Here is a 23,633-nt window from a genome sequence, read left to right on the forward strand (position 1 = left end):
CGGAACTTCTCTTCTCGGACCGCCTCCCAGGTATGTCCCCTTGTTTTCTTAGGTAGTCTTTGGTGAAGTAGCTCCGGGGAACATGTAGGGGCTGTAGGGGCTCCCCCCAGAAAACCAGCGTTGAATGTAATGAAACGCCATTTTCTGGGTGAGTCCCGGAGGCTCCCCGGCACCCTCTCGCCCTCCGGTCGGCATTTTTTTTGAGGTTTTGATATCCAGCCTCAGAACTGGGGCGGGGATCGCCGGCGCTGGGGTCTGGGGCTCCCCCTTTCCCCTCCTGGGGAGGGGGGAGCTGCACAGACATGCGGCGTGGCTCGGGTGACGTCATGCTTGTTAGTTCGTTTTTCTGGGGGAGTTCTGTCCACTCGTTTGTCAATTTTTGTTGTTAACCAGAATAGGGGTTTGTTTTGTGGCGCTTACCTTTCTGGGTGCCTGTCCCGGTCGATGGCAGATATAGAATGCTCCAAATCACATGTGCAATTCTATGGGCCATTGCTCCCCGTGCCTCTCTGAGGGGGCCAGGTTCTGGCTCGTGGTCCCCGGTAAGCCTAGAACTCCACCCACATCGACTGATGCAAAATAGTTAGGGTATCCATATCAGCCATGGATAGCTCCGGGGAGCCTCCGGGACTCACCCAGAAAATGGCGTTTCATTACATTCAACGCTGGTTTTTTAGAATTTTTTCCTTGCGCACAGGGGTGTAAATGTCCTCAGGACCCCTGAGCAGTGGAAGGGTTAAATGCTTTCATATCCACATCACTGGTTCCAGATTCTCCTTTCACACATTTCACTGCCTTTTGTTATGTGGCAGCCAGTCAGAACCTGTCAGTCATAACATGTCAGTCAAGCTTTTACAGTCCAGTCCAGTCACAAGCAGTCGTAACCAAAGGCAGTCAAGCATTCACAGCTGTGGTAGCAACTGGTTAAGCATTTATGGTCAGTCGCGCATTTACAGTCAATTGGGCATTCACAGTCAATTGGGCATTCACAGTCAATCAGGCATTCACAGTCAATCGGGCATTTATGATCAATCAGGCATTCACAGTCAATCAGCCATTCACAATCAATCAGGCTTTCACAGTCAATCAGGCTTTCACAGACGCAAGCAGTTACCTAGCAAACAATAAGTTTAATGTCAGGCGCTCAGGGAGTCTGCCTCCCGATCTATCAGCTGGTAGCAAGGAAGCCCACCATATCAATACCATCCATGTGACTGGGAGGGGTACAGCTGGGGGGAGAGGGGACAGTGTGGGGGATGAGGAGATGGAGGTAGTGGGGAGGGTGGGATGGCGGTTTGGAGGTAGTGGTGAGGGTGGGATGGCAGGATGGAGGTCGTTTGGAAGGTGGGATGGCGGGATGGAGGTAGTGGGGAGGGTGGGATGGCGGGATGGAGGTAGCAGGGAAGGACATGTGTGCGGGATGGGGGGTCTTGGAGAGAGACCGGGGGTAACCACCACCTGTGTTAGTCCTAGCTGGAAGCTCGCCTACTCACGTCACTGCTTGCCTGCCCACTGTTACCCATCCACCCACTCTAACCACCTGTCCTGCTACTCATCTGCCAACCCACTGTCTCCTGACCACCAACTCTGACCATCTGACGATGATGATACTTTTCAAGATGATAGTGCTCTCTAGAGTGGAATACTGTTGCACAATGACAGCCCCTTTCAAAGCTGGAGAAATTGCTGACATTGAGAGCGTGCAGAGATCCTTTACTGCTAGAATCTAGTCAGTAAAACATCTAATCTATTGGGACCGACTAAAATACCTAAATCTGTATTCTCTAGAATGCTGGCAGGAGAGACACATAATAATTTACATGTGGAAAATTGTAGAGGAGGCTGGTCTCAAATCTGCACACAGAAGTAACACCACATGAGACCAGAAGGCATGGCAGGATGTGCAGAATACCTTCATTGAAAAGCAGAGGTGCAGAGAAAGAACTCTTATCAAAATCAAATGCCCGAAACTGTTCAGAATGCTTCCACTACACATAAGGGGTTTAGTGTCCTAATTGCATTGTCCCTCTTACGGTCGTGCATATCCTTGTTGAATGTCCTGACTTCCGGGACGTGCATGTGTCTTGGTTTCCGATCGTCCCCCGCGGTCGCTTGTCTCTCAATCGTATTCTTGGTGACTCGGAAACTTTTGATATCATTCGCCTTTTGTGTTCTCGTATTGGCATCCTTGGTGATATTTAGCGCCCTCTGATTATCCTGCACTTTTGATGGTGCTACATAGTCTTCCCGGTTTGGTGCCTTCTTTTGATAATTACTTACACATAAGGGGTATAACTAGCCGACCTCTCAGTGTTAAAGAGAGAACTTGATAAGCACCTCCAAAGGATACCTGATCAACCAGGCTGTGACTCATACGTCAGGCTGCGAGCAGCCACATCCAGCAGCCTGGTCGAGGACCGGAATGTGGGGACGCTAAGCCCCGAAATCATCTCAGCGTAACCCGTCCTGCTACTCATCTGCCCACCCACTGTCTCCTGACTGCCCTGCTACCCACCCAGCCACCCACCCAACCTGTAACTACACTTAGGTGATTACTCTCTGCCCACCCTGCCACCCACCTCCTTAGTCTACCATCTGCCACCCACCTCCTTCATCTACCATTTGCCACCCACCTCCTTAGTCTATCATATGCCACCCACTTATTCTGCTGCCTGCATGCCAACTATGCCCACTCTGCCAACCTTTTCACTACTGCCCGCCTGCACACACTGACACCTGCCCATCTATCCACCCACTTTGCCGCCCACCATGCTACTCATCCATCCATCCACTCACTCTCACCTGCCCACCCACTCGCCCTTCATGTGTTCTTCCCTGACATGATTTTAGGGCTGGTGTTTCTAAAAGATGTTCTTTCCTGTTCCCCCCCCCCCCCATCTCATCATTCTCCCTGTCCCACTCACCTGCCATCCATCCTGTCCCCCCCACCAATCCACCCATCCATCCATCCAGTTCCCCACCATCTATCCTTCCACCCATCCAGTCCCCTCACCATCCATTCAGTCCCCCCCTACCATCCATCCAATTCCCCCCCCCCACTATCCATTCAGTCCCCTCCCCCACCATCCATCCAATTCCCCCACCATCCATCCAGTCCCCAACCATCCATCCAACAATTCAATCCCCTCACCATCCATACATCCATCCAGTCCCCTCACCATCTGTCCATCAATCCAGTCCCCTCGCCATCCATACATCCATCCGGTCCCCTCACCATCCACCAAGTCCCCTCACCATTCACCAAGTCCCCTCACCATCCACCAAGTTCCCTCACCATCCACCAAGTCCCCTCACCATCCACCAAGTCCCCTCACCATACATCTATCCATCACAGTTCCCTCACCATCCATCCAGTCCCCCTCACCATCCAGTCCCCTTCACCATCCATCCTGTTGTCCTCCGAAATACAATATTCAAGTGCGATCTTCACTAGGTGGGAGATACTGTACTGGTAAACTGACGTTTGCCTCACCTTTGCCACCAGGAACCACATGAACGGTCGACCCATACGTTATAAACAAACTCGCCAAGTGAGGCAAAGCTCGTAAACCAATTGAAATTTTTTTAGTAATTGAGCTCATAAACCGAAACATTTGTAATGTTTCATCAAAGCTTTAATATACCAATGTGCTTTAATATACTTACTAATCTCTCTCATCTCATTTTTTTTCTTGCAATGTATCTTATCATTTTATTAATTCTGCTAGAATTTACCTACTTGAAATTATCTGTTAGATTGAGGACCTGCCCGAAACGCTGCACGTACTAGTGGCTTTACAAGATTGTAAATACTATGCTATGTATTCTCACAAACGCAATGTACCTTCTTGTATATAAATAAATAAATAAATGTGGGGCATTCGTAAACCGAAGTTCCACTATACAGTACAACCTCGATTCAACGTACTATATGGGACCGACCCCAGTTCGTTGGAGCGTTGGATTCGTTGTAAGAGGTGACCTTCAGGAGGCGTTTGCATCAGTGTCTTTATTTTTCTTGTAGACAATAAAAATGCATTATCATATTATATACTGTACCTGTATATTATTACTCTACTAACAAATATTGTTACTTTGTTATTTACCGTATTGTTGGAGTTAAGTCCATCTTGAAGTCTCATGGAGTTGTGAATGCTGTACAGTAAATACATACTGTAGTGTATTATGCAGTTAACACTGTGTTGAGTAGTTCTGCTGTATGTTGAGTACTACAATAAAGTTTATGAAAACTATTGTACACTAAAATTACTGTAACTTTAATTTTAACACTATATTTTGATTTGTCAAGAGGCATTCCGCGACTTTGTTGGACATACCAGCACAATCAAGGAACATCCGTGCACCATGTTGGCTCCAAATGCACTCATTGTGTCAGTGATGGCTGACTGGTGGGTGGATGGGCAGGCAGGGAGGCAGGCAGGCAGGCAGGGAGGCAGGCAGGGAGGCAGGCAGGCAGGCAGGCAGGCAGGCAGGCAGGCAGGCAGGCAGGGAGGGAGGCAGGCAGGCAGGCAGGCAGGCAGGCAGGCAGGCAGGCAGGGAGGGAGGCAGGCAGGGAGGCAGGAAGGGAGGCAGGCAGGGAGGAAGGGAGGCAGGCAGGCAGGGAGGGAGGGAGGCAGGCAGCGAGGGAGGCAGGCAGCAAGGGAGGCAGGCAGGGAGGCAGGCAGGCAGGCAGGCAGGCAGGCAGGCAGGCAGGCAGGGAGGGAGGGAGGCAGGCAGGGAGGGAGGCAGGCAGGGAGGGAGGCAGGCAGGGAGGCAGGCAGGCAGGCAGGGAGGCAGGCAGGCAGGCAGGCAGGCAGGCAAGCAAGCAGGCAGGGAGGGAGGGAGGCGGGCAGGCAGAGCTTGTGAGGGAGAGGCAGGGAGGGAGGCAGGCACGGAGGGAGACTGGCACAGAGGGAGGCAGGCAGAGCTTGGGAGGAAGGCAGGGAAGGAGAGGATGGAGATGAATTGATGGAAGGATGGAGGGAGGGATGGAAGGATGGATGATTTGAGGGTGTGTGTGTGTGTGTATGGGCTGTAGGGGTGGGGGGTGGGGGAGGTGTGTCGGTGGTGGTGAAGGGACCGGCACGCTGATAACCCTAACTCTGACCCAGTTAACTTTTTTTTACCTTGATTTGTTTCTTCAATTCTGGATGGATGGAGGGAGAAAGGGGATGGATGGAGAGAGAGAGAGAGAGAGAGAGAGAGAGAGAGAGAGAGAGAGAGAGAGAGAGAGAGAGAGGGGGGGATGGAGAGAGGGAGGCAGGGGGGGATGGAGAGAGGGAGGCAGGGGGGGATGGAGAGGGAGGGATGGAGAGAAAGCGAGGAAGGGAGGGATGGAGAGAGAGGGAGGGAAGGAGGGAGGGCTGGAGAGAGGGAGGGAGGGAGGGCTAGAAAGAGGGAGGGAAGGATGGAGAGAGGGAGGGAGGGGGGATGGAGAGGGAGGGATGGAGAGAGCGAGGGAGGGCTGGAGAGAGGGAGGGAAGAAGGGAGGGATGGATAGTGGGAGGGAGGGAGGGAGGGATGGAGAGAGGAAGGGAGGGAGGGAGGGAGGGATGGAGAGAGGGAGGGAGGGAGGGAGGGATGAAAAACGCATGGTGCTGTGTGTACAGGGATTAGACCCGTCCATTCACTCACGCTGGAGTTGTTCCACTAACATACAGTAATTTCTCAAAGAGCAGATGTCTATCATATTACAGTATTTTTTCGGTTTTATTTAGTTTAGTTTAATTAGGATAATAAAAAGCTATTAAACACTGGTTTTAGAAATTATTTATTAATATGAAACTTTCAAAAGTCATGGGTCCCTGAACTATGACGACACACAGACGAAAGTGAGTGAAACCTCACTGTAAAGTGAGGTTTACAGTATAGTATTCTCTTATCTGTCCACCCTCACTCATCTTGTTTCATCACAGAAAATATCTATAAGGAGATTTTACCACATGTAGCTAGGTAATCACGCTTCATCCTTTAAATTAATGTACAAAGATACGTGTGCCCCAAATCAGTGAACGAAAATCATGGAAACTCAGTTGTTCACTTGTGTGGATCACTGGCTGTGTTTGTGTGGACCATTTTGGCTGGTGTTTGGTTCATATGGTTCACTTGTGTGATCCAACTGCTTATGAAGGAATTATTAATTGTAATCTGTGATAGAATGAGAAAGTTTTCCACCACTCTGTGAACTCTGTCCCAAAATCGTAAGCTTGTGGACCACTTGTGGTCCACATGTGTGGTCCACATGTGTGGTCCACTTGTGTGGTCCACTTGTGTGGTCCACTTGTGTGATCCAACTTGTCATATGAAAGAATTATTCATTGTAATCTGTGATAGAATGGAAAAGTTTTCCACCAGTCTGTGAACTCTGTCTGGACATTGTAAGTAAATCGAACATCCCTCGCTTCGGCAAACCATTGTTCGTCGAACCGGGTGAGTAAATTCGGCCTGAAAAGTGTGCGAACTAGCCGGAGATTCGTTAAATCGGGGTACGTTGAATCAAGGTTGTACTGTACTTATATAAAATGTGTGTATATAATGTGTGACGATAATCTCTTTCAAGAGAGATTGAGCCTGCTCTTCTCTACATCAAGTTACGTATAATATTATACAAGAATAAGATGCTACCTTCAAGATACATCTACCAGTAGCACAAAACGTTTTGACCAGGAGGCAAACGTACCCAAGACTCACCCCCTCCTCCACACTCCCTCCACGCCAGCTCGTCATCAACCAGCCAACTACCCTTCCCAGCCTGCCTGCTCCTGATTAGTGACTCGTCGACTGCACACCTGCATTTCTGCACCTCAGCGTCCTCTACCTGAGTCGATGTCTGGGCTTGAACCAGCCATTGAAGTCAGAATATCCTTGTGCTCTCAAGCAGTGAACAACTAACTGATATACGCTGTGTATCAGGTGGATGTTTCTCAGCTAGCGCCATATTCTCAGCACCTGATTATTTTTCACTGTGTATTTATATTATTGTAGAGTAACTTCATCCCTATTCTTCATTTATATTATATGTTTTTGACTTGTTTATTTGCACTGTACATAGCCAAGGGATTGTCTTTGTTTATAATTTGTTTTCTATATTAATTAAAGTTTCATTGTTCATACTATGTGTTTTGCGTGTCTTCCCTTACTTTACCACAGACAAACAGGCAAGCAGTCTATCTTTTTTTTTTTAAGTGTGACTAGGCATTGACACCAGCCATTGGAGGACTGCCGAACATCTACACTCCTACACTTTCCCATCACAAATGTAATAACAGTAAAAAGAGTATGTTAGGAGGGAAGTGGCGTCGTCTGCAGGCTGGTGTGTGACTTGTCATGCAGTTTTTGTGGCCACTTTTGTATGGACACCATACCAGTTTAGTTGTACAGTTATGGTGAACAAAACATATATACACTTATACATAACAAGTGTATAAACTTATACATAACATGTAATAAAACCACAAACAGTATTGTGGGAGGAGGAATGTTGGCAAGTAAGGTGTTGAGGGAGGGCTGGCTGGGTGGGCAGCCCACTCTTGTTGTTTGGACACACCATACCAACGTAGTGGTTTGTTATGTTGAACACAAATGTAGATACGTATATATAACATGTGTAATAGCAGCAAAAGGAGTATGTTGGGAGGAGCCATTTTGGTGAGGGCAGTAACATCGTCTGGTAGCTACTGTGTTACTTACCAAGAGACTTCTGTTTAGAGCCCCTTCGGCTACCCGGAGCTATACCGGGCTGATGTGCATATATTAGACCATGGCAACAGTCAATCGATGGAGTTCTAGGCCTATCAAAGACCAGAGCCAGAACTAGGCCCCCTCAAGAGAGGCATGAGGAGCAATGGCCTATAGACACCCCCCGTGTAATTGGAAGCAGTCTATGTCTGCCATCTAAAAGGTCAGGCACCCAGAAAGGTAGGAATTCCAAAACAAACCACAACTGGTCAAAAATTGCAAACCAAAAGCCAAACTAGCAAGCAGCAGAACTATCCAATTAAAAAAAGCAAACAAGCATGATGCCACCACAGCCGCCACACAGCCGTCTGCATAACTCCCCCCCCAGAGGGGAAGGGGAGGTCCCAGACGTCCGCGCCGGCTACTCCACTTTAGTTAAGAAGCTGCTATGCTTGGTGATGGTCATCGAATTTGGCTTGCGCAGTGCTGCATAGTGGTGCTGTTGTTTCTGTGATGGTGGTGTGCGAGCCAGGTGTAACCGAAGAATACTGGGGCTGCATGCACCTAGGGCCACCTTCCCTAGGTGCCCCTGTAAGTACTGCCCCTACGGCCTAGGGTTATCTTCCACTGAATTGTTCGGGAACTAGCTCTGCCAGGTTCTGTTGATGCTCGGAGATTTCGGGGTTTGCCCACCCTTGGGGTTCAGCTGGGGTGGTTCTTACTCCTGTTTGCCCTTGGGTAGGAGGTAGTTTCGTTGCTGGCTGCGGTGCGGGGTACTGTGCAGCTGTCTGATATACGCATAGCAATTGGTTCTGTTTTCCTGGAGATGTACTTTTGTGTTTTTTTTATTCTGGGGGAGGGGGCCCTTCGGCTCCCCAGAGCTATCCAAGCTGATATGTATCTACAAATACAAATACAAATATTTATTCAGGTAAAGTACATACATACAAGGTAAGATACAAAAGTTGATGGATTTATAGATAGAGCTAGTGTATATACAATGCCTAAAGCCACTATTACGCAAAGTGTTTCTGGCAGGAAAAACACAAAGACTAAAACTTAATACTAATTGAGATTAAAGTATAAATTGTGTTGAGAAAAAATAAGAAAAAAATGGAAAAAATGGGAGGGGGGGAGAAACATGGCAGAAAAAAAAGCAAAAATACAATTTGGTTAACAAACAGCATTGTTTAAAATAGAAGACATGAGTTGACATTTTGGGGGTGAGGTAAGTTACATTGAGTTAATTAGGTAGTACTTAGTTTTTATCGTAAACTGGTTGGGAGAGGTACAGTCTTTAACATAATTGGGAAGGTCATTCCACATTCGAGGTCCCTTGATTTTTAAAGCATTTCTAGTTTGACTAAGTCGTACTCTTGGAATATCAAATAGGTATTTGTTTCTGGTGTGGTGCTCATGGGATCTGTTACAACTTTCTAGGAAGCTTTTAAGGTCAGGATTGACATTACAATTCAGCGTTGGGTAGCCCTCCTCCTTCAAGGGGTTCGGGTCTGACGAGCCAGGCCTCTTCTCCTGCACTCTGTCGAGTCATCCAGGATGGGTGTGCTTGGGTGTGGTCGATACGATGGTGTACCTCAGATGGGTTTCCCGTCTGTTTCCAGTCGGCAGTTTTTTCGCGTTGGTTGAAGCTTAGCTTCTGAACTGATGCTAGGCAGCCGGTGCGGTAGGTCCGGGGTTCCCCCCTGCCCTTCTCGGGGCAGGGAGGGCTGCGCGGACGATCGGCAGTAAAGTGTGATATTCGCTTGTTTGCTTGTTTCCTTGGGATTGTAGGGAGTTTCTACCTCTCTGTTCGGTTTTTTGTTTTAGTTTTTACCATGCGGGGTTTGTTTTGTTATGCCTACCTTTCTGGGTGCCTGACCCCGGTCGATGGCAGATAAGGAAAACCCCAACCGCAAGAGGGTTTTCCAGGGCCATTGCTCCCTGAAACCTCTTTGAAGGGGCCAGGTTCTGGCGCTGGTCCCTGGTAGGTCTGAACTCCTTAGCTAATGTCCCGGTCTAATATAACATACATTAGCTCGATAAGTTCCAGGGATTTTCTCTGGGGCTCACCCAGAAAATGGTGTTTCATTACATTCAACGCTGTGTTTTTTTTATTTCTTGCACCTTGGCGTGTTGCTGGCTATAATCACAAGAGTAGTGGTTAAAAATGACTTGAATATTCAATACATTACTATAATGTGCTTATTCACTTTTACACACACACACACACACACACACACACATTCAAAAGGTGACACCCCTAGGGTCAACACTTGCAGCAGAGGAGCTCCAGCATATTTCAACAATCCTAAGTATTGTAGTACAGGTTGATGGTAGTGAGTGGTGTCCCAGAGAACATAAAGGTATAGTGCTCTTGAAAAATAGGTGAGATAACAGGAAAGTGCTAAGGGAAGTGAAAAATCGGATGAGAAAAAGTTGCCCTAGTGTTTACAGTGCAGAGAAGAACATTCAAGATGGCCACTGGCAAGGGGAAAAACAAAACAGAGCTTGATTTTGAGGGATTCAATGAAGAAAGCATTGATATTAGTAGTCTACATAACAAGTTGGTAAATTTAGATACTATAGTGAACTCTCATGTAGAAATAATTAGTAAATTGAAAGAAAGTAATGACCATTTGAATAGCAAAGTTTTATGTCTTGAGGGTTTAGTGAAAGACTTGCGCAAGGATAAGAATCAATTGGAAACAAATTGCAAAGCCATGGAAGAAGAAAATAAACTCTTAAAAATAGCTTTGGAAGAAGTTAAAGTAAATTTAAACATAAATGACTACAATAGGTTAGGCAAGGAAATTCAACAGGAGAAACAGCTTTTGTCAGCACAGATGGAGGAAGTTACACAGGGAATAGAACAGTGCAAGAAAGATATGCAACTCACTTATGCACAAGTGGCCAAGGAGAAGGAAAAAATAGAAGAAGCAGTAAAGGAAGTCAAACACTGCAGCAACCAAGATAAAACAAACATTAGGCTAGAAGTGAGGAAAGAATTGGCATCTAACCCGAAGTTGGTGCAAAACACAGTTGATCGGAGTAAGTCCCTGATCATTTTTGGCTGCAAAGAAAAGGCGATAACATCTAGGTCAGAAAGAGCTGTAGAAGAAGCTAAAGTAGTAGATAAAATTGTTGGCCTCGTGGAAGGTCTTACAAACAGAGAGAATGTGTGCGACTACAGGAGAATAGGCAGGTACGTAAAAGGGAAAGATCGACCTTTGAGGATCACCCTAAACGGTGCCAAACAGATGGAAGAAGTACTAAGGAATGCTAGAAAATTGCAAAGGGATGAGGATGGGAAAGGGTGGTCATTAAGACGAGATCTTTCAAAAGAAGATAGAGAGAAGCTGAAACTGAACCTCGCCGAGGCAAAACATTTAAATGAGAGCAGGAATGAAGAAGAAATAAATTCTTTTTTCTACAAAGTGATAGGGGTAGGCAAACCAGTAAAGTGGTACATAAAGGCAAACCAACAAAATCAATAGAGAGAGGGGGAGTGAAGAATAAGGAGAGGGGGAACAAGTTCCTGAAGATTGCATACACCAACATAGATGGAGTGAGATCAAAGATACTGGAGTTAAGTGATGTAATACAGCTGCAGACACCAGACATTGTTGCACTCACGGAGACAAAACTTGAAGATGTAATTTTAAATGAGGTCATATTCCCGAGGGGCTACTCAATTTGGAGACGGGACAGAAAAATTAGGAAAGGCGGTGGCGTTGCTGTGCTGGTAAAAGAACACCTAAAGGTGAATGAAATAATGACTGCCAATCCACAAGAAGTTGACATAATAGCACTAGAGATCTGCTATGAGGATGATAAACTAATGATGATAAATGCATATAGTCCACCGCCAAGCAGCACATGGTCAAAGGAGGAGCTAGATAGTAAACGTGAAGGTCTTATAACAATAATGAGAGAGATTATAGCGAGAGCGGATAACGATAGATCACGACTGTTGATAGTCGGTGACTTCAACTTGAAATCCATAGACTGGGAAGCATATGAAGCTAAAACAGAAGATTTTTGGACCTGTAAATTTGTAGACCTCATCCTGGAAACATTCTTGTATCAACATGTTAAACAAGCTACGAGGATGAGGGAAGGGGACGTTCCCTCCATGCTAGATTTGATATTTACCAGGAAGGAGGAAGAGATATTTGACATTCAGTACCTTCCTCCCTTGGGTAAAAGTGACCATGTCTTTTTGGGAATAAAGTATGCAATGCGTTATAAGCTGGAAGAAAATAAGGAGGTTGAAGCAGTTAAAAAACCAGACTTCAGGAGAGGACATTATGGTGACCTTAGAAATTTTTTTAGTGAGTATAATTGGACAGACTTGATGCTAGGCAAGGAAGTGAATGAGATGTATGTCAAGTTTTGTGAAATATATGATAAAGGCACAAAAAAATTTATACCAAAACAGAGATGCAGAACTAGGAAACAGAATTGGTTCAATAGAAATTGCGAGAGGGCTAGAGACCGAAAGACACAAAAATGGAATCAATACAGGAAGAGGCCGAACTCCCAAACATACCAGCGATACAAAGATGCGAGAAACAACTATACGGCAGTGAGGAGAGAGGCAGAAAGAAATTTTGAAAAAGGGATTGCGGACAAATGTAAAACAGAACCAGGTCTATTCTATAAATTCATAAACAACAAATTGCAGGTAAAGGATAATATTCAGAGGTTGAAAATGGGAAATAGATTCACTGAAGATGAAAAGGAAATGTGTGAAACACTAAACGAAAAGTTCCAAAGTGTGTTTGTACAAAATGAAATCTTTAGGGAACCAGATACAATAAGAATTCCAGAGAACAACATAGAACACATAGAGGTGTCTAGAGACGAAGTGGAAAAAATGCTCAAGGAGCTCGGTAAGAACAAAGCCGCTGGCCCAGATGGCGTTTCACCATGGGTTCTGAGAGAATGTGCATCTGAGCTCAGCATTCCACTTCACCTGATCTTTCAGGCATCCCTGTGTACAGGAATCGTAGCAGACGGGTGGAAACAGGCTAACATAGTGCCAATCTACAAAAGTGGCAGCAGGGAAGACCCCCTCAATTATAGACCTGTATCATTGACAAGTGTAATAGTGAAAGTATTGGAAAAACTAATCAAAACTAAATGGGTAGAACACCTAGAGAGAAATGATATAATATCAGACAGACAGTATGGTTTTCGATCTGGAAGATCCTGTGTATCGAATTTACTCAGTTTCTATGATCGAGCCACAGAGATATTACAGGAAAGAGATGGTTGGGTTGACTGCATCTATCTGGACCTAAAAAAGGCTTTCGACAGAGTTCCACATAAGAGGTTGTTCTGGAAACTGGAAAATATTGGAGGGGTGACAGGTAAGCTTCTATCATGGATGAAAAATTTTCTGACTGATAGAAAAATGAGGGCAGTAATCAGAGGCAATGTATCAGAATGGAGAAATGTCACAAGTGGAGTACCACAGGGTTCAGTTCTTGCACCAGTGATGTTTATTGTGTACATAAATGATCTACCAGTTGGTATACAGAATTATTTGAACATGTTTGCTGATGATGCTAAGATAATAGGAAGGATAAGAAATTTAGATGACTGTCATGCCCTTCAAGAAGACCTGGACAAAATAAGTATATGGAGCACCACTTGGCAAATGGAATGTCATGTTATGGAATGTGGAATAGGAGAACATAGACCCCACACAACCTATATATTATGTGAGAAATCTTTAAAGAATTCTGATAAAGAAAGAGATCTAGGAGTGGTTCTAGATAGAAAACTATCACCTGAGGACCACATAAAGAATATTGTGCAAGGAGCCTATGCTATGCTTTCTAACTTCAGAATTGCATTTAAATACATGGATGGTGATATACTAAAGAAATTGTTCATGACTTTTGTTAGGCCAAAGCTAGAATATGCAGCTGTTGTGTGGTGCCCATATCTTAAGAAGCACATCAACAAACTGGAAAAGGTGCAAAGACATGCTACTAAGTGGCTCCCAGAACTGAAGGGCAAGAGCTACGAGGAGAGGTTAGAAGCATTAAATATGCCAAAACTAGAAGACAGAAGAAAAAGAGGTGATATGATCACTACATACAAAATAGTAACAGGAATTGACAAAATCGACAGGGAAGACTTCCTGAGACCTGGAACTTCAAGAACAAGAGGTCATAGATTTAAACTAGCTAAACACAGATGCCGAAGAAATATAAGAAAATTCACCTTCGCAAATTGAGTGGTAGACGGTTGGAACAAGTTAAGTGAGAAGGTGGTGGAGGCCAAGACCGTCAGTAGTTTCAAAGCGTTATATGACAAAGAGTGCTGGGAAGACGGGACACCACGAGCGTAGCTCTCATCCTGTAACTACACTTAGGTAATTACACTTAGGTAATTACACACACACACACACACACACACACACACACACACACACACACACACACACACTCTCTCTCTCTCTCTCTCTCTCTCTCTCTCTCTCTCTCTCTCTCTCTCTCTCTCTCTCTCTCTCTCTCTCTCTCTCTCTCTCTCTCTCTCTCTCTTCTCTCTTCTCTCTTCTCTCCTTTTTTTTTTTTTTTTTTTTTTTTTTAAATGTACAATAGTTTAGTAGACAGTTCACTGTCAGAATTTGTTTAACCAATATGAAACTGAACAGCATTTTAATACAATAAATAATAATGTTGTGTGGATTGGAATTTTGGAAGTGTGGATCCAAAATTCACCACATATGGATCCACACTTCATTCATATGTGGATCCTACATATGAATGAGGTGTGATAACCTCAGTTCTTGGGTCCCAAGTAATCTTGGTAGTCTTAACACTTTCGGGCTTTAGGACTGTGAGCGCCACACTACCTCAGGTGGGTTTGGGCGTTCCGCAGAAGCACGGGGGAGAGCACCGTAATTCTGAAAAGTGTATACTCTTTTCAACTTTGTCACCTCAATTATCGTCCTAAGATATTCGATTTGGTATCAATGTGTTCGCAATAGAATTCTCTACAGGACTAAATGCATATAAACTCCAAAAGCCTGGCTTACACCCACAGCATACAGAGAAAGTGCGAATGAGTTACCCGGGAGCGCGCAAGAGCAATAAAATGTGTACACTCTTTTCACTTTGTTTACCTCAATTCTCATTCTATTTCTTTCATTTTGGTATCAATGTGTTTGCAATAGAATTTCCAACAGGAATATATGCATATAATGTAAAAAAAACGCAGTGCGCTCCACCCGCCGACGTGATGAAAGTGGACCAGAAGGAGAGCGCTGTGCCACCCCAAGGCGCCTCTTATTACATTAGAGAGGGTGGTAATACTGAAAAGTTTATACTCTTTTCAATTTTGTCATCTCAATTCTCGTCCTAGGTTTTTCAATTTGGTATCAATGTGTTGCAATAGAATTCTCTACTGGACTAAATGCATATAAAGCCCAAAAGCCTGGCGAGAAAGTGAGAAACTGAGAGCGTGTTACCTGGGAGCCCGTAAGAGTAATAAAATGTGTACACTCTCTTCACTTTGGACATCTCAATTTTTGCCCTAGGTCTTTCTTTTTGGTATCATTGTGTTCGCAATAGAATTCCCTACAGGAGTGTATGCATATAGTGTCCAAAAGCCCGGCATACCACCCACAGCAAACAGAGAAAGTGATGGAAGGTGGTTCGTTCTTCCCCCTAGAGACTTCACGTCTGTTTTTTTTTTTTTTTTTTTTTTTTCTCGTTGCTTGTGTGGGCACTGGTGGGTTCGTTGTTGGTCTCCCACCTGCGTGCTTCATCTTGGCGGGAGTTTTTCCTGGCGTCCCTTCCGGGTTTCCTATCACTGTGAAGGGTACTTTGATCTCTGATAGGGATGTCTTTTCCTTCCCTACGAGGTTGTTCCAGGTCCGTCATCTGGTGCCTCTTACTGTCGCCTCGTATCGGGCGTTGCGGGCGGGGCCACTCCTGCTTGCTTTCGGTGTTGCTGTTCCTTCTGCTCCGTTCTGCTTGTTGTCTAGTGCGTTGTTTCACCTCTGGCCTGCTCGTGCGCATCTGATGCCATCCTGGTCATTAGCCCAGGGTGGTCTATTTTTTTTCTTCTCCTCGGTTAGTCGTGACCTCTTCAGTTTTTTTTCAGGTCTCCTTTTCCTGTTGGCGTTAACCTCTGGGGGTCGGGTCGGGGTGTTTCTGGCTCTCCTTCGGCGTCCGTGTTTTTCTGCTCAGTTGGTCTAGTAGTAGGTTGTTCGTTTGCTGCAATCTCCCTCATTTCGGGTGATGTTTGGGTCTGTTGTTTTCCGGTGGGGTCCTTGGGTTGCTGCTTGCTTGATCAAGCTGGGGGTGATTCTTGTGTTGTGTCTGGTTGCGGCTCTTTGCTGTTCTCTGCGTGTCTTGCTCTCTGGGGCAGTGGACGCATTTTGGTTTGTCTGGGTTCGCTTCCCGGACAAACGAGCGGCATCCGGCTCCCGGATCCTTCCCTCTTTTCCCTTATCTTTGGTGAGGTATCTCCGGGAAGCCGATGAGGCTCCTCCCAGAAAACCTGCGTTGAATGTAATGAAACGCCATTTTCTGGACGAGTGTCGGAGGCTGTCCGGCATCCCTCCCTCCCTCTGGTCGGCAGTGTTTTTTGTATATTTTGACATCCAGCCTAAGAACTGCTGGTTGGATCACCGGCACGGAGGGTCTGGGGCTCCCCCTTCCCTCTCCCGAGGAGGGGGAGGGTTTGGTTGCACAGACTGCGACACGGCAACATGATGATGTCATGCTACTTTGCTAATTTTGTTTGGGGAGTTCTGTCCACTTGTTTGGCTTTCGGTAGCAATATTTTCACCAGAATAGGGGTTTGTTTTGGGTGCCTATCCCAGTCGATGGCAGACATAGAATGCTCCCAACCACAGGGGGGGGGGGGGGTTCTATAGGCCATTGCTACTCGTGTCTCTCTGAGGGGGTCAGGTTCTGGCTTGTGGTCCCTAGTAGGCATCAGTCAAAGGACCTTGACTGATGCCAGAAAGTTATACATATCCATTCAGCTTGGATAGCTCTGGGGAGCCTCCGGGACTCACCCAGAAAATAGTGTTTCATTACATTCAGCGCTGGTGTTTTAATAGCAGTTATAAGTAGCACCTAAAATGCTGTGTTGCAGATAGTTTGTAAATTTTTTTTTTACTTTAGCTGGAGTGTGGTGGGAAGATGAAGCTGGTGTAGACTTGACAGTGTTGCTCCAAAATTCACCAAACATCATCTTCGCTGGAGTGTATGTTCACTGTGGCAACTCGTACCATGCCTGCACTGCCAACGAGGTGCTTCAGGTCCAAGGTGAAACTGTAGGTGGGTGGCTCATAGAGGTATTCAAATTTGTTAAAATATTCTTTGATAATGATTAAAATAGTACACAATAATGGCTTGAATCAAATTCATTGAATTATAGGAAAATTATAAAACATTTAATTGATTAAAGTGACAAATCTCAGAACGTTTGCTGAAGTTTGTGGACCGTGTGAAGGAGCGAGGAGTTACATGCTCTACTGTGGGTATTGGGTCTACCCCCACCTGCAGAAGGCCTACTGACAGAATGAAACAACTGACAGAATTACACCCTGGCAATTATGCCTTCCTTGGTTAGTATTAGTAATCAAATTTGTTTATGTAATACTTCGGAGAAACTTGTGGCCCTTGAAATTAAGAGAGAAATCAAACTTAACACTACCCCCTACAACTGTGTCAGCATGTAGTTCATGGTAAAGACAACATAAAGATCAGAAACAGCTGCATACACTCACCTCTGCTGTATCCTGTTAATCTTGCATTTTAACAGTTAATCTTTTTCCCATTTTCATGGGCTGGGGAAGCATTATCCTTCTAGGAATATCAGAGCAAATAAGAGAATAATAATACATACCTGAAAAATAGACCTCCCATTCTTTCTCCTTATCTGCCACACTACATGCTACATCATGCACCATTTGGTCACCATATGGTCTGGGAGACATCTCCCGTCACGCAGGGTGCAGTCGCGCCTCCACAGATCTCCAGTATCATCTCTTGATACTGGTAATGGCTCAAAAGGGCCACCACTTATGGGCTATTCATGCCCGTGCCACCTCTTGGGTGGCTTAATCTTTATCAATCAATCAATCTACATCATGATGTTGGGCCAACACACACACACACACAACTCTACCAGTGGAAATACAGAATTACATGAACATGTTTGCTGATGATGCTAAGATAATAGGAAGGATAAGAAACCTAGATGATTGCCATGCCCTTCAAGAAGACATGGACAAAATAAGTATATGGAGCAACACTTGGCAAATGGAATTTATGTGAATAAATGCCATGTTATGGAATGTGGAATTAGAGAACATAGACCCCACACAACCTATAAATTATGTGAGAAATCTTTAAAAAATTCTGACAAAGAAAGGGATCTAGGGGTGGTTCTAGATAGAAAACTGTCACCTGAGGACCATATTAAGAACATTGTGCGAGGAGCCTATGCTACACTTTTTAACCTCAGAATTGCTTTTAAATACATAGATGGAGAAATACTAAAGAAATTGTTCATGACTTTTATTAGACCAAAGCTGGAATATGCAGCGGTTGTATGGTGCCCATATCTTAAGAAGCACATCAACAAACTGGAAAAGGTGCAACGACATGCCACTAAGTGGCTCCCAGAACTGAAGGACAAGAGCTACGAGGAGAGGTTAGAGGCATTAAATATGCAAAAACTAGAAGATAGAAGAAAAAGAGGTGATATGATCACTACGTTCAAAATAGTAACAGGAATCGATAAAATTGATAGGGAAGAATTCCTGAGACCTGGAACTTCAAGAACAAGAGGTCATAGATTTAAACTAACGAAACAAAGCTGCCGGAGAAATATACGAAAATTCACTTTTGTAAACAGAATGGTAGATGGTTGGAACAAGTTAAGTGAGAAGGTGGTGGAGACCAAAACCGTCAGTAATTTCAAAGCATTATATGACAAAGAGTGCTGGGGAGACGGGACACCACGAGTGTAGCTCTCATCCTGTAACAACATTTAGGTAATTACACACACACAATTTTACAGGAAAGAGATGGTTGGGTTGACTGCATCTATCTGGACCTAAAAAAAGGCTTTCGACAGAGTTCCACATAAGAGGTCGTTCTGGAAACTGGAAAATATTGGAGGGGTGACAGGTAAGCTTCTAACATGGATGAAAAATTTTCTGACTGATAGAAAAATAAGGGCAGTAATCAGCGGCAATGTATCGGAGTGGAGAAATGTCACAAGTGGAGTACCACAGGGTTCAGTTCTTGCACCGGTGATGTTCATTATCTACATAAATGATCTACCAGTTGGTATACAGAATTATATGAACATGTTTTCTGATGATGCTAAGATAATAGGAATGATAAGAAACTTAGATGATTGTCATGCCCTTCAAGAAGACCTGGACAAAACCAGTATATGGAGCACCACATGGCAAATGCCATGTTATGGAATATGGAATAGGTGAACATAGACCCCCCACACAACCTATAAATTATGTGAGAAATCTTTAAAGAATTCTGATAAAGAGATATAGGAGTGGCTCTAGATAGAAAACTATCTCCTGAGGACCACATAAAGAATGTTGTGTGAGGAGCTTATGCCATGCTTATTAACTTTAGAATTGCTTTTAAATACATGGATGGCAAAATACTAAAGAAATTGTTCACGACTTTTGTTAGGCCATGCTAGAATATGAAGCGATTGTGTGGTGATATCATAAGAAGCACATCAACAAACTGGAAAAGGTGCAAAGACATGCTACTAAGTAGCTCCCAGAACTGAAGGACAAGAGCTACGAGGGGAGGATAGAGGTATTATATATGGCAAAACTAGAAGACAGAAGAAAAAGAGGTGATATGATCACTACATACAAAATAGTAACAGGAATTGATAAAATCAACAGGGAAGATTTCCCGAGACCTGGAACTTCAAGAACAAGAGGTCATAGATTTAAACTAATTAAACAGAGATGCCGAAGAAATATAAGAAAATTCACTTTCGCAAAAAGAGTGGTAGATGGTTGGAACAAGTTAAGTGAGAAGATGGTGGAGGCCAAAACCGTCAGTAGTTTCAAAGCGTTATATGACAAAGAGTGCTCGGTAGACGGGACACCACGAGCTTAGCTCTCATCCTGTAATTACTCTTAGGTAATTACATATAAAATAGCCTTTTTATTAGAAAAATGTCATATTGGAGCAATAATTACACACACACACTACACTACATACTATAGCATCACTTGGAACCCGCACACATTCACTCCACACTACATACTATAGCATGCATCACTTAGAACCAGCACACATTCATCCCAAATCACATATTACAGCATCATGTAGCACCCGGTCACTTTCATGCCTAACTACATATTACAGCATCACGTATAACCAGTACATATTATAATAATAATAATAATTTATTTGCAAGAAGGTACAATGGATTGGTGAGATTATATAAGATTGGTATTTTTACATTCATGCAAAGCCATTAACACCCATAGTGTTTTGGGCAAGTCCTTAATTTAACGTATCAGGTAAGATGAAAAGGTACATTGTAGCAAGGTTTTATATCAACAAATAACTACAATATGAGTTGACAGAAGTGATTACACTGATAAGGATATAGTATATGTCTGCTTGATACCTGCTTGATGGGGTTCTGGGAGTTCTTCTACTCCCCAAGCCCGGCCCGAGGCCAGGCTCGACTTGTGAGAGTTTGGTCCACCAGGCTGCTGCTTGGAGCGGCCCGCAGGGCCACATACCCACCACAGCCCGGCTGATCCGGAACTTCTCTTAGAAAACAGTCACTTAGTTTATATTGGTATTTGTCTATATTGGTGAAGTGGGTAGTACATGAAACAGTGTGAGTTTGAAGCACATAGTAGGAAACTATGAGGATGAAATTAGGTGCTTTTTGGTTTTACTTTTGAATAGGGCATGGGTTGGATAATTTCCTGGGGGGAGCCCCTTCGGCTCCCTGGAGCTTATCCAGGCTGATATGCAAATGTCAGACTTTGGCATCAGTCATGTGTATGGAGTTCTGTGAGCCTACCAGAGACCACAAGCCAGAACCTGGCCCTCGCAGAGGGGCATGGGAAGCAATGGCCTATAGAAACCCCCGTGTAGTTGGAAGCATTCTATGTCTGCCATCGACTGGATCAGGCACCCAGAAAGGTAAGCGTCCCAAAACAAACCCCTATTCTGGTGAAAATTGCTACCAAAAGCCAAACAAGTGGATAGAACTCCCAAAAAGAAATGAACAAACGATCATGACGTCACACGTTGTCGCACCGCTGTTTGCGCAGCTCCCCCGTCCCTGGGAGGGGGAGGGGGGAGCCCCAGACCCCCGCCCAGCTATCCACCCTTCAGTTCTGAGGCTGCTGCTATAGGCAACATTCGTGTGCTCCGGCTCCAGTGATTGTTTCAGCACTGTACCTAGTGTGTGGTGACTCTCTTCTAGGTGGTGCGTGAGCTGGGAGTCATTCACCAGTACTCAGGCTGCATGCAAGTATGGTTTTCTTCCCTAGCTGCCCAATAAGTACTGCCCTTGGGGCTTGAGGCCACCTTCCCCAAGTTCCTTGGGTTCTGCCTCTGCTAGGCCATTTACTGCTTGGTTTTCGGCCGCCCTTTGTGTTCTAGGGTGTTCTGTCTCCCTTGTTTGCCTTAGGGTGAGGGACAGTTTGCACTGGTAGGGGCACAGGGTACTGAGCAGCTTGTTTTCACCAGTCATAGCGGCCGGCTCTGTTCAGCCTGGGTACGCTGTCTTCTTGCGGGGTTTTCTTTTTCTTTTTGTTTGTCTGCCTGGTGGGGGGTCTGCCTTGGTTCTTGCCCCCTGTGTACTGAGCACTCTTCCTTCTTCCGGTGGTTTCCCCTGCTAGATCCTTGTGAGTGTGCACGTCCCGGGGGTTTAGTTCTTAGAAGGTTGTTTGGTAGACTTGGGCGCCGGTTAACAGTACCCTGCCTGGGCATCCCTGAGCGTTAGTTCAGGGATGCCCTGAACTAACGTCTTAGGATCCATCTTAGGACCCTGGGAATCCCCACGGGGATGTGTGGGTCCGATGGATGTGACCCCGGAGTCCCCCCCCCCTCACTTTGTGGGAGTTCGAGGGTTCCTCTGTCGCCTGTGGGGTTGGTGGCACATTCAGCCCGGAGTCCTACAAGTTTTGTTGCTTGTTTGTGACTTGGTTACCCAGTCTTATGCAGACTATGCGGGGTACAGGCAGCACGGGCATTGCACGTTACGTTTCGGTGGCAACGCGCTAGGTAGTTTGCTCCCCGGAAGCCCCGATGCTGCCCCCGTTTTGGTTGGTGTGACGGGGGCTTGGGGGTGTTGGTTGCTTTGGTTTTTGTTTCCTTCCGTGCCCCCTTGTTTTTCCCCCTGTTGGTCATGTCTGGTCCCCCCTTTCCACCCTGCATCCAGCTCTTACCGTCTGCGGGTTCGGAGACGGGACGGGGCTTCGGTGGTCTTGAGACTCGGACGGTCTTGGGGAATTACCCTTCCGTGGTAGAAACGGAGCATTCAAGCCTGTTCCTCCAGCCATGTTCTATGAGTCTGCCAGTGGGCTCCCTTCCTTAGTACTTGTCCGGCTGCCCCGGCTTTTTCTTGTGAGGCTGGGGCTTTTGGGGAGGCGACCTGGCCCCGGGGCTGCCGTGTAGTTTCCCGGGGCTGGTGAGGGGCTGACTTGGGGGGCCTCGGGCCCCGTTGAACCCCGCCAGGGTTTTTCTTTCCTCTGAGCGGGGCTTGCAGTTATGAAGAGTGGGGTTTTTCTTCCCCCCTCTCCATACGAGTTGTTGGCCGTTGGCCCCTCCTCGGGTTCAGTTCCTTGTCCCTTGGATCCATCGGTTCCGTCCTGTCGGTGACTACTTTTCTCTGTTTCTCCACCCTTCTTGGGACGGGCCTTCACTGTCATGTTCCCCTCTTTTGGGGGTTCTGCATGATTTTTGGTCTCGTGTGTGACTGGGCCTTCATGTGCCTTCATGCCTTACGCATGCTTCTATATGTTTTTGAAGGTTCGGGTAGGTTTCTGTGGGGAGCCCCTACGGCTCCCTGGAACTTATCGGGTTAATGTATGTTATATTAGACCGGGACATTAGCTAAGGAATTCAGACCTACCAGAGACCAGCGCCAGAACCTGGCCCCTTCAGAGAGGTTTCAGGGAGCAATGGCCCTGGAAAACCCCCTTGTGTTTGGGGTTTTCCTTATCTGCCATCGACCGGGGTTAGGCACCCAGAAAGGTAGGCATAACAAAACAAACCCCGCATGGTAAAAACTAAAACAAAAAACCGAACAGAGAAGTAGAAACTCCCTACAATCCCAAGGAAACAAGCAAACATCACACTTTACTGCCGCGCTGATCATCCGCGCAGCCCTCTCTGCCCCGAGAGGGGGAGGAGGGAGCCCCGGACCTACCGCGCCGGCTGCCAAGCTTCAGTTCGTAAGCTAATGTCAACCGGGATTCGCGCTTCTCTGGCCTCAGTTTCCTAGGCGGTGTTTGCTTTGTGTGGCGTTCACTGCCGTGTGTTGTGTTGTGCAGTGGCCAGGAGTACCTCATCAGTGCCGGGGCTGCATGCGCTTAGTGGCTGACTTCCCTAAGCTCCCTGTGAGTACTGCCCTTGCGTAACAGGGTTATCTTCCCTGGGGCGTTCGGGAACCATTTCCATAGAGGTTCTTGCTGCTCGGCATTTGCCTCGCCCTTGGGGCCAGCTGGGGCTTGGGGCCCTTGTTTGGCCCTGGGTAGGGATTTTTATTGTGCTGGTTAGGGCGTCAAGGTGTTGCGCGGCCTGCCACCTACGCAGCGACTGGTTCCTGTTGCCTCTGGAGACGGTGTACTTTTGCGGCGTTTTTCTTTTGTTTTTATTTTCAATTGCCTGGTGGGGGTCCGCCCAGTGTGGCTATAGTTCCACTGGTAGTGTTTAGCGGCCCTCTGCTAGGCC

At 45.9% G+C, this 23,633-nt stretch overlaps 1 protein-coding gene across 6 annotated transcripts in view; it reads left to right on the forward strand.

Annotated features, from left to right (window-relative positions):
- The window catches only part of LOC123768066 (D-serine dehydratase), a 340,022-nt gene that overhangs the window by 170,947 nt on the left and 145,442 nt on the right, over nucleotides 1–23,633 (forward strand). For all 6 annotated transcript variants that reach the window (XR_011223235.1, XM_069306864.1, XM_069306863.1 and 3 more), the window contains exons 5-6: nucleotides 16,830–16,985; nucleotides 17,129–17,275. Coding sequence is in view for 5 of the 6 variants with exons in the window: in XM_069306864.1 (XP_069162965.1) it covers nucleotides 16,830–16,985; nucleotides 17,129–17,275 (303 nt within the window). In the remaining variant the exon portion in view is untranslated. The remainder of the gene's footprint in view (nucleotides 1–16,829; nucleotides 16,986–17,128; nucleotides 17,276–23,633) is intronic.

This window comes from Procambarus clarkii, chromosome 59 (assembly GCF_040958095.1).
Source record: "Procambarus clarkii isolate CNS0578487 chromosome 59, FALCON_Pclarkii_2.0, whole genome shotgun sequence".
In the NCBI taxonomy this organism is placed as follows: domain Eukaryota; kingdom Metazoa; phylum Arthropoda; class Malacostraca; order Decapoda; family Cambaridae; genus Procambarus; species Procambarus clarkii.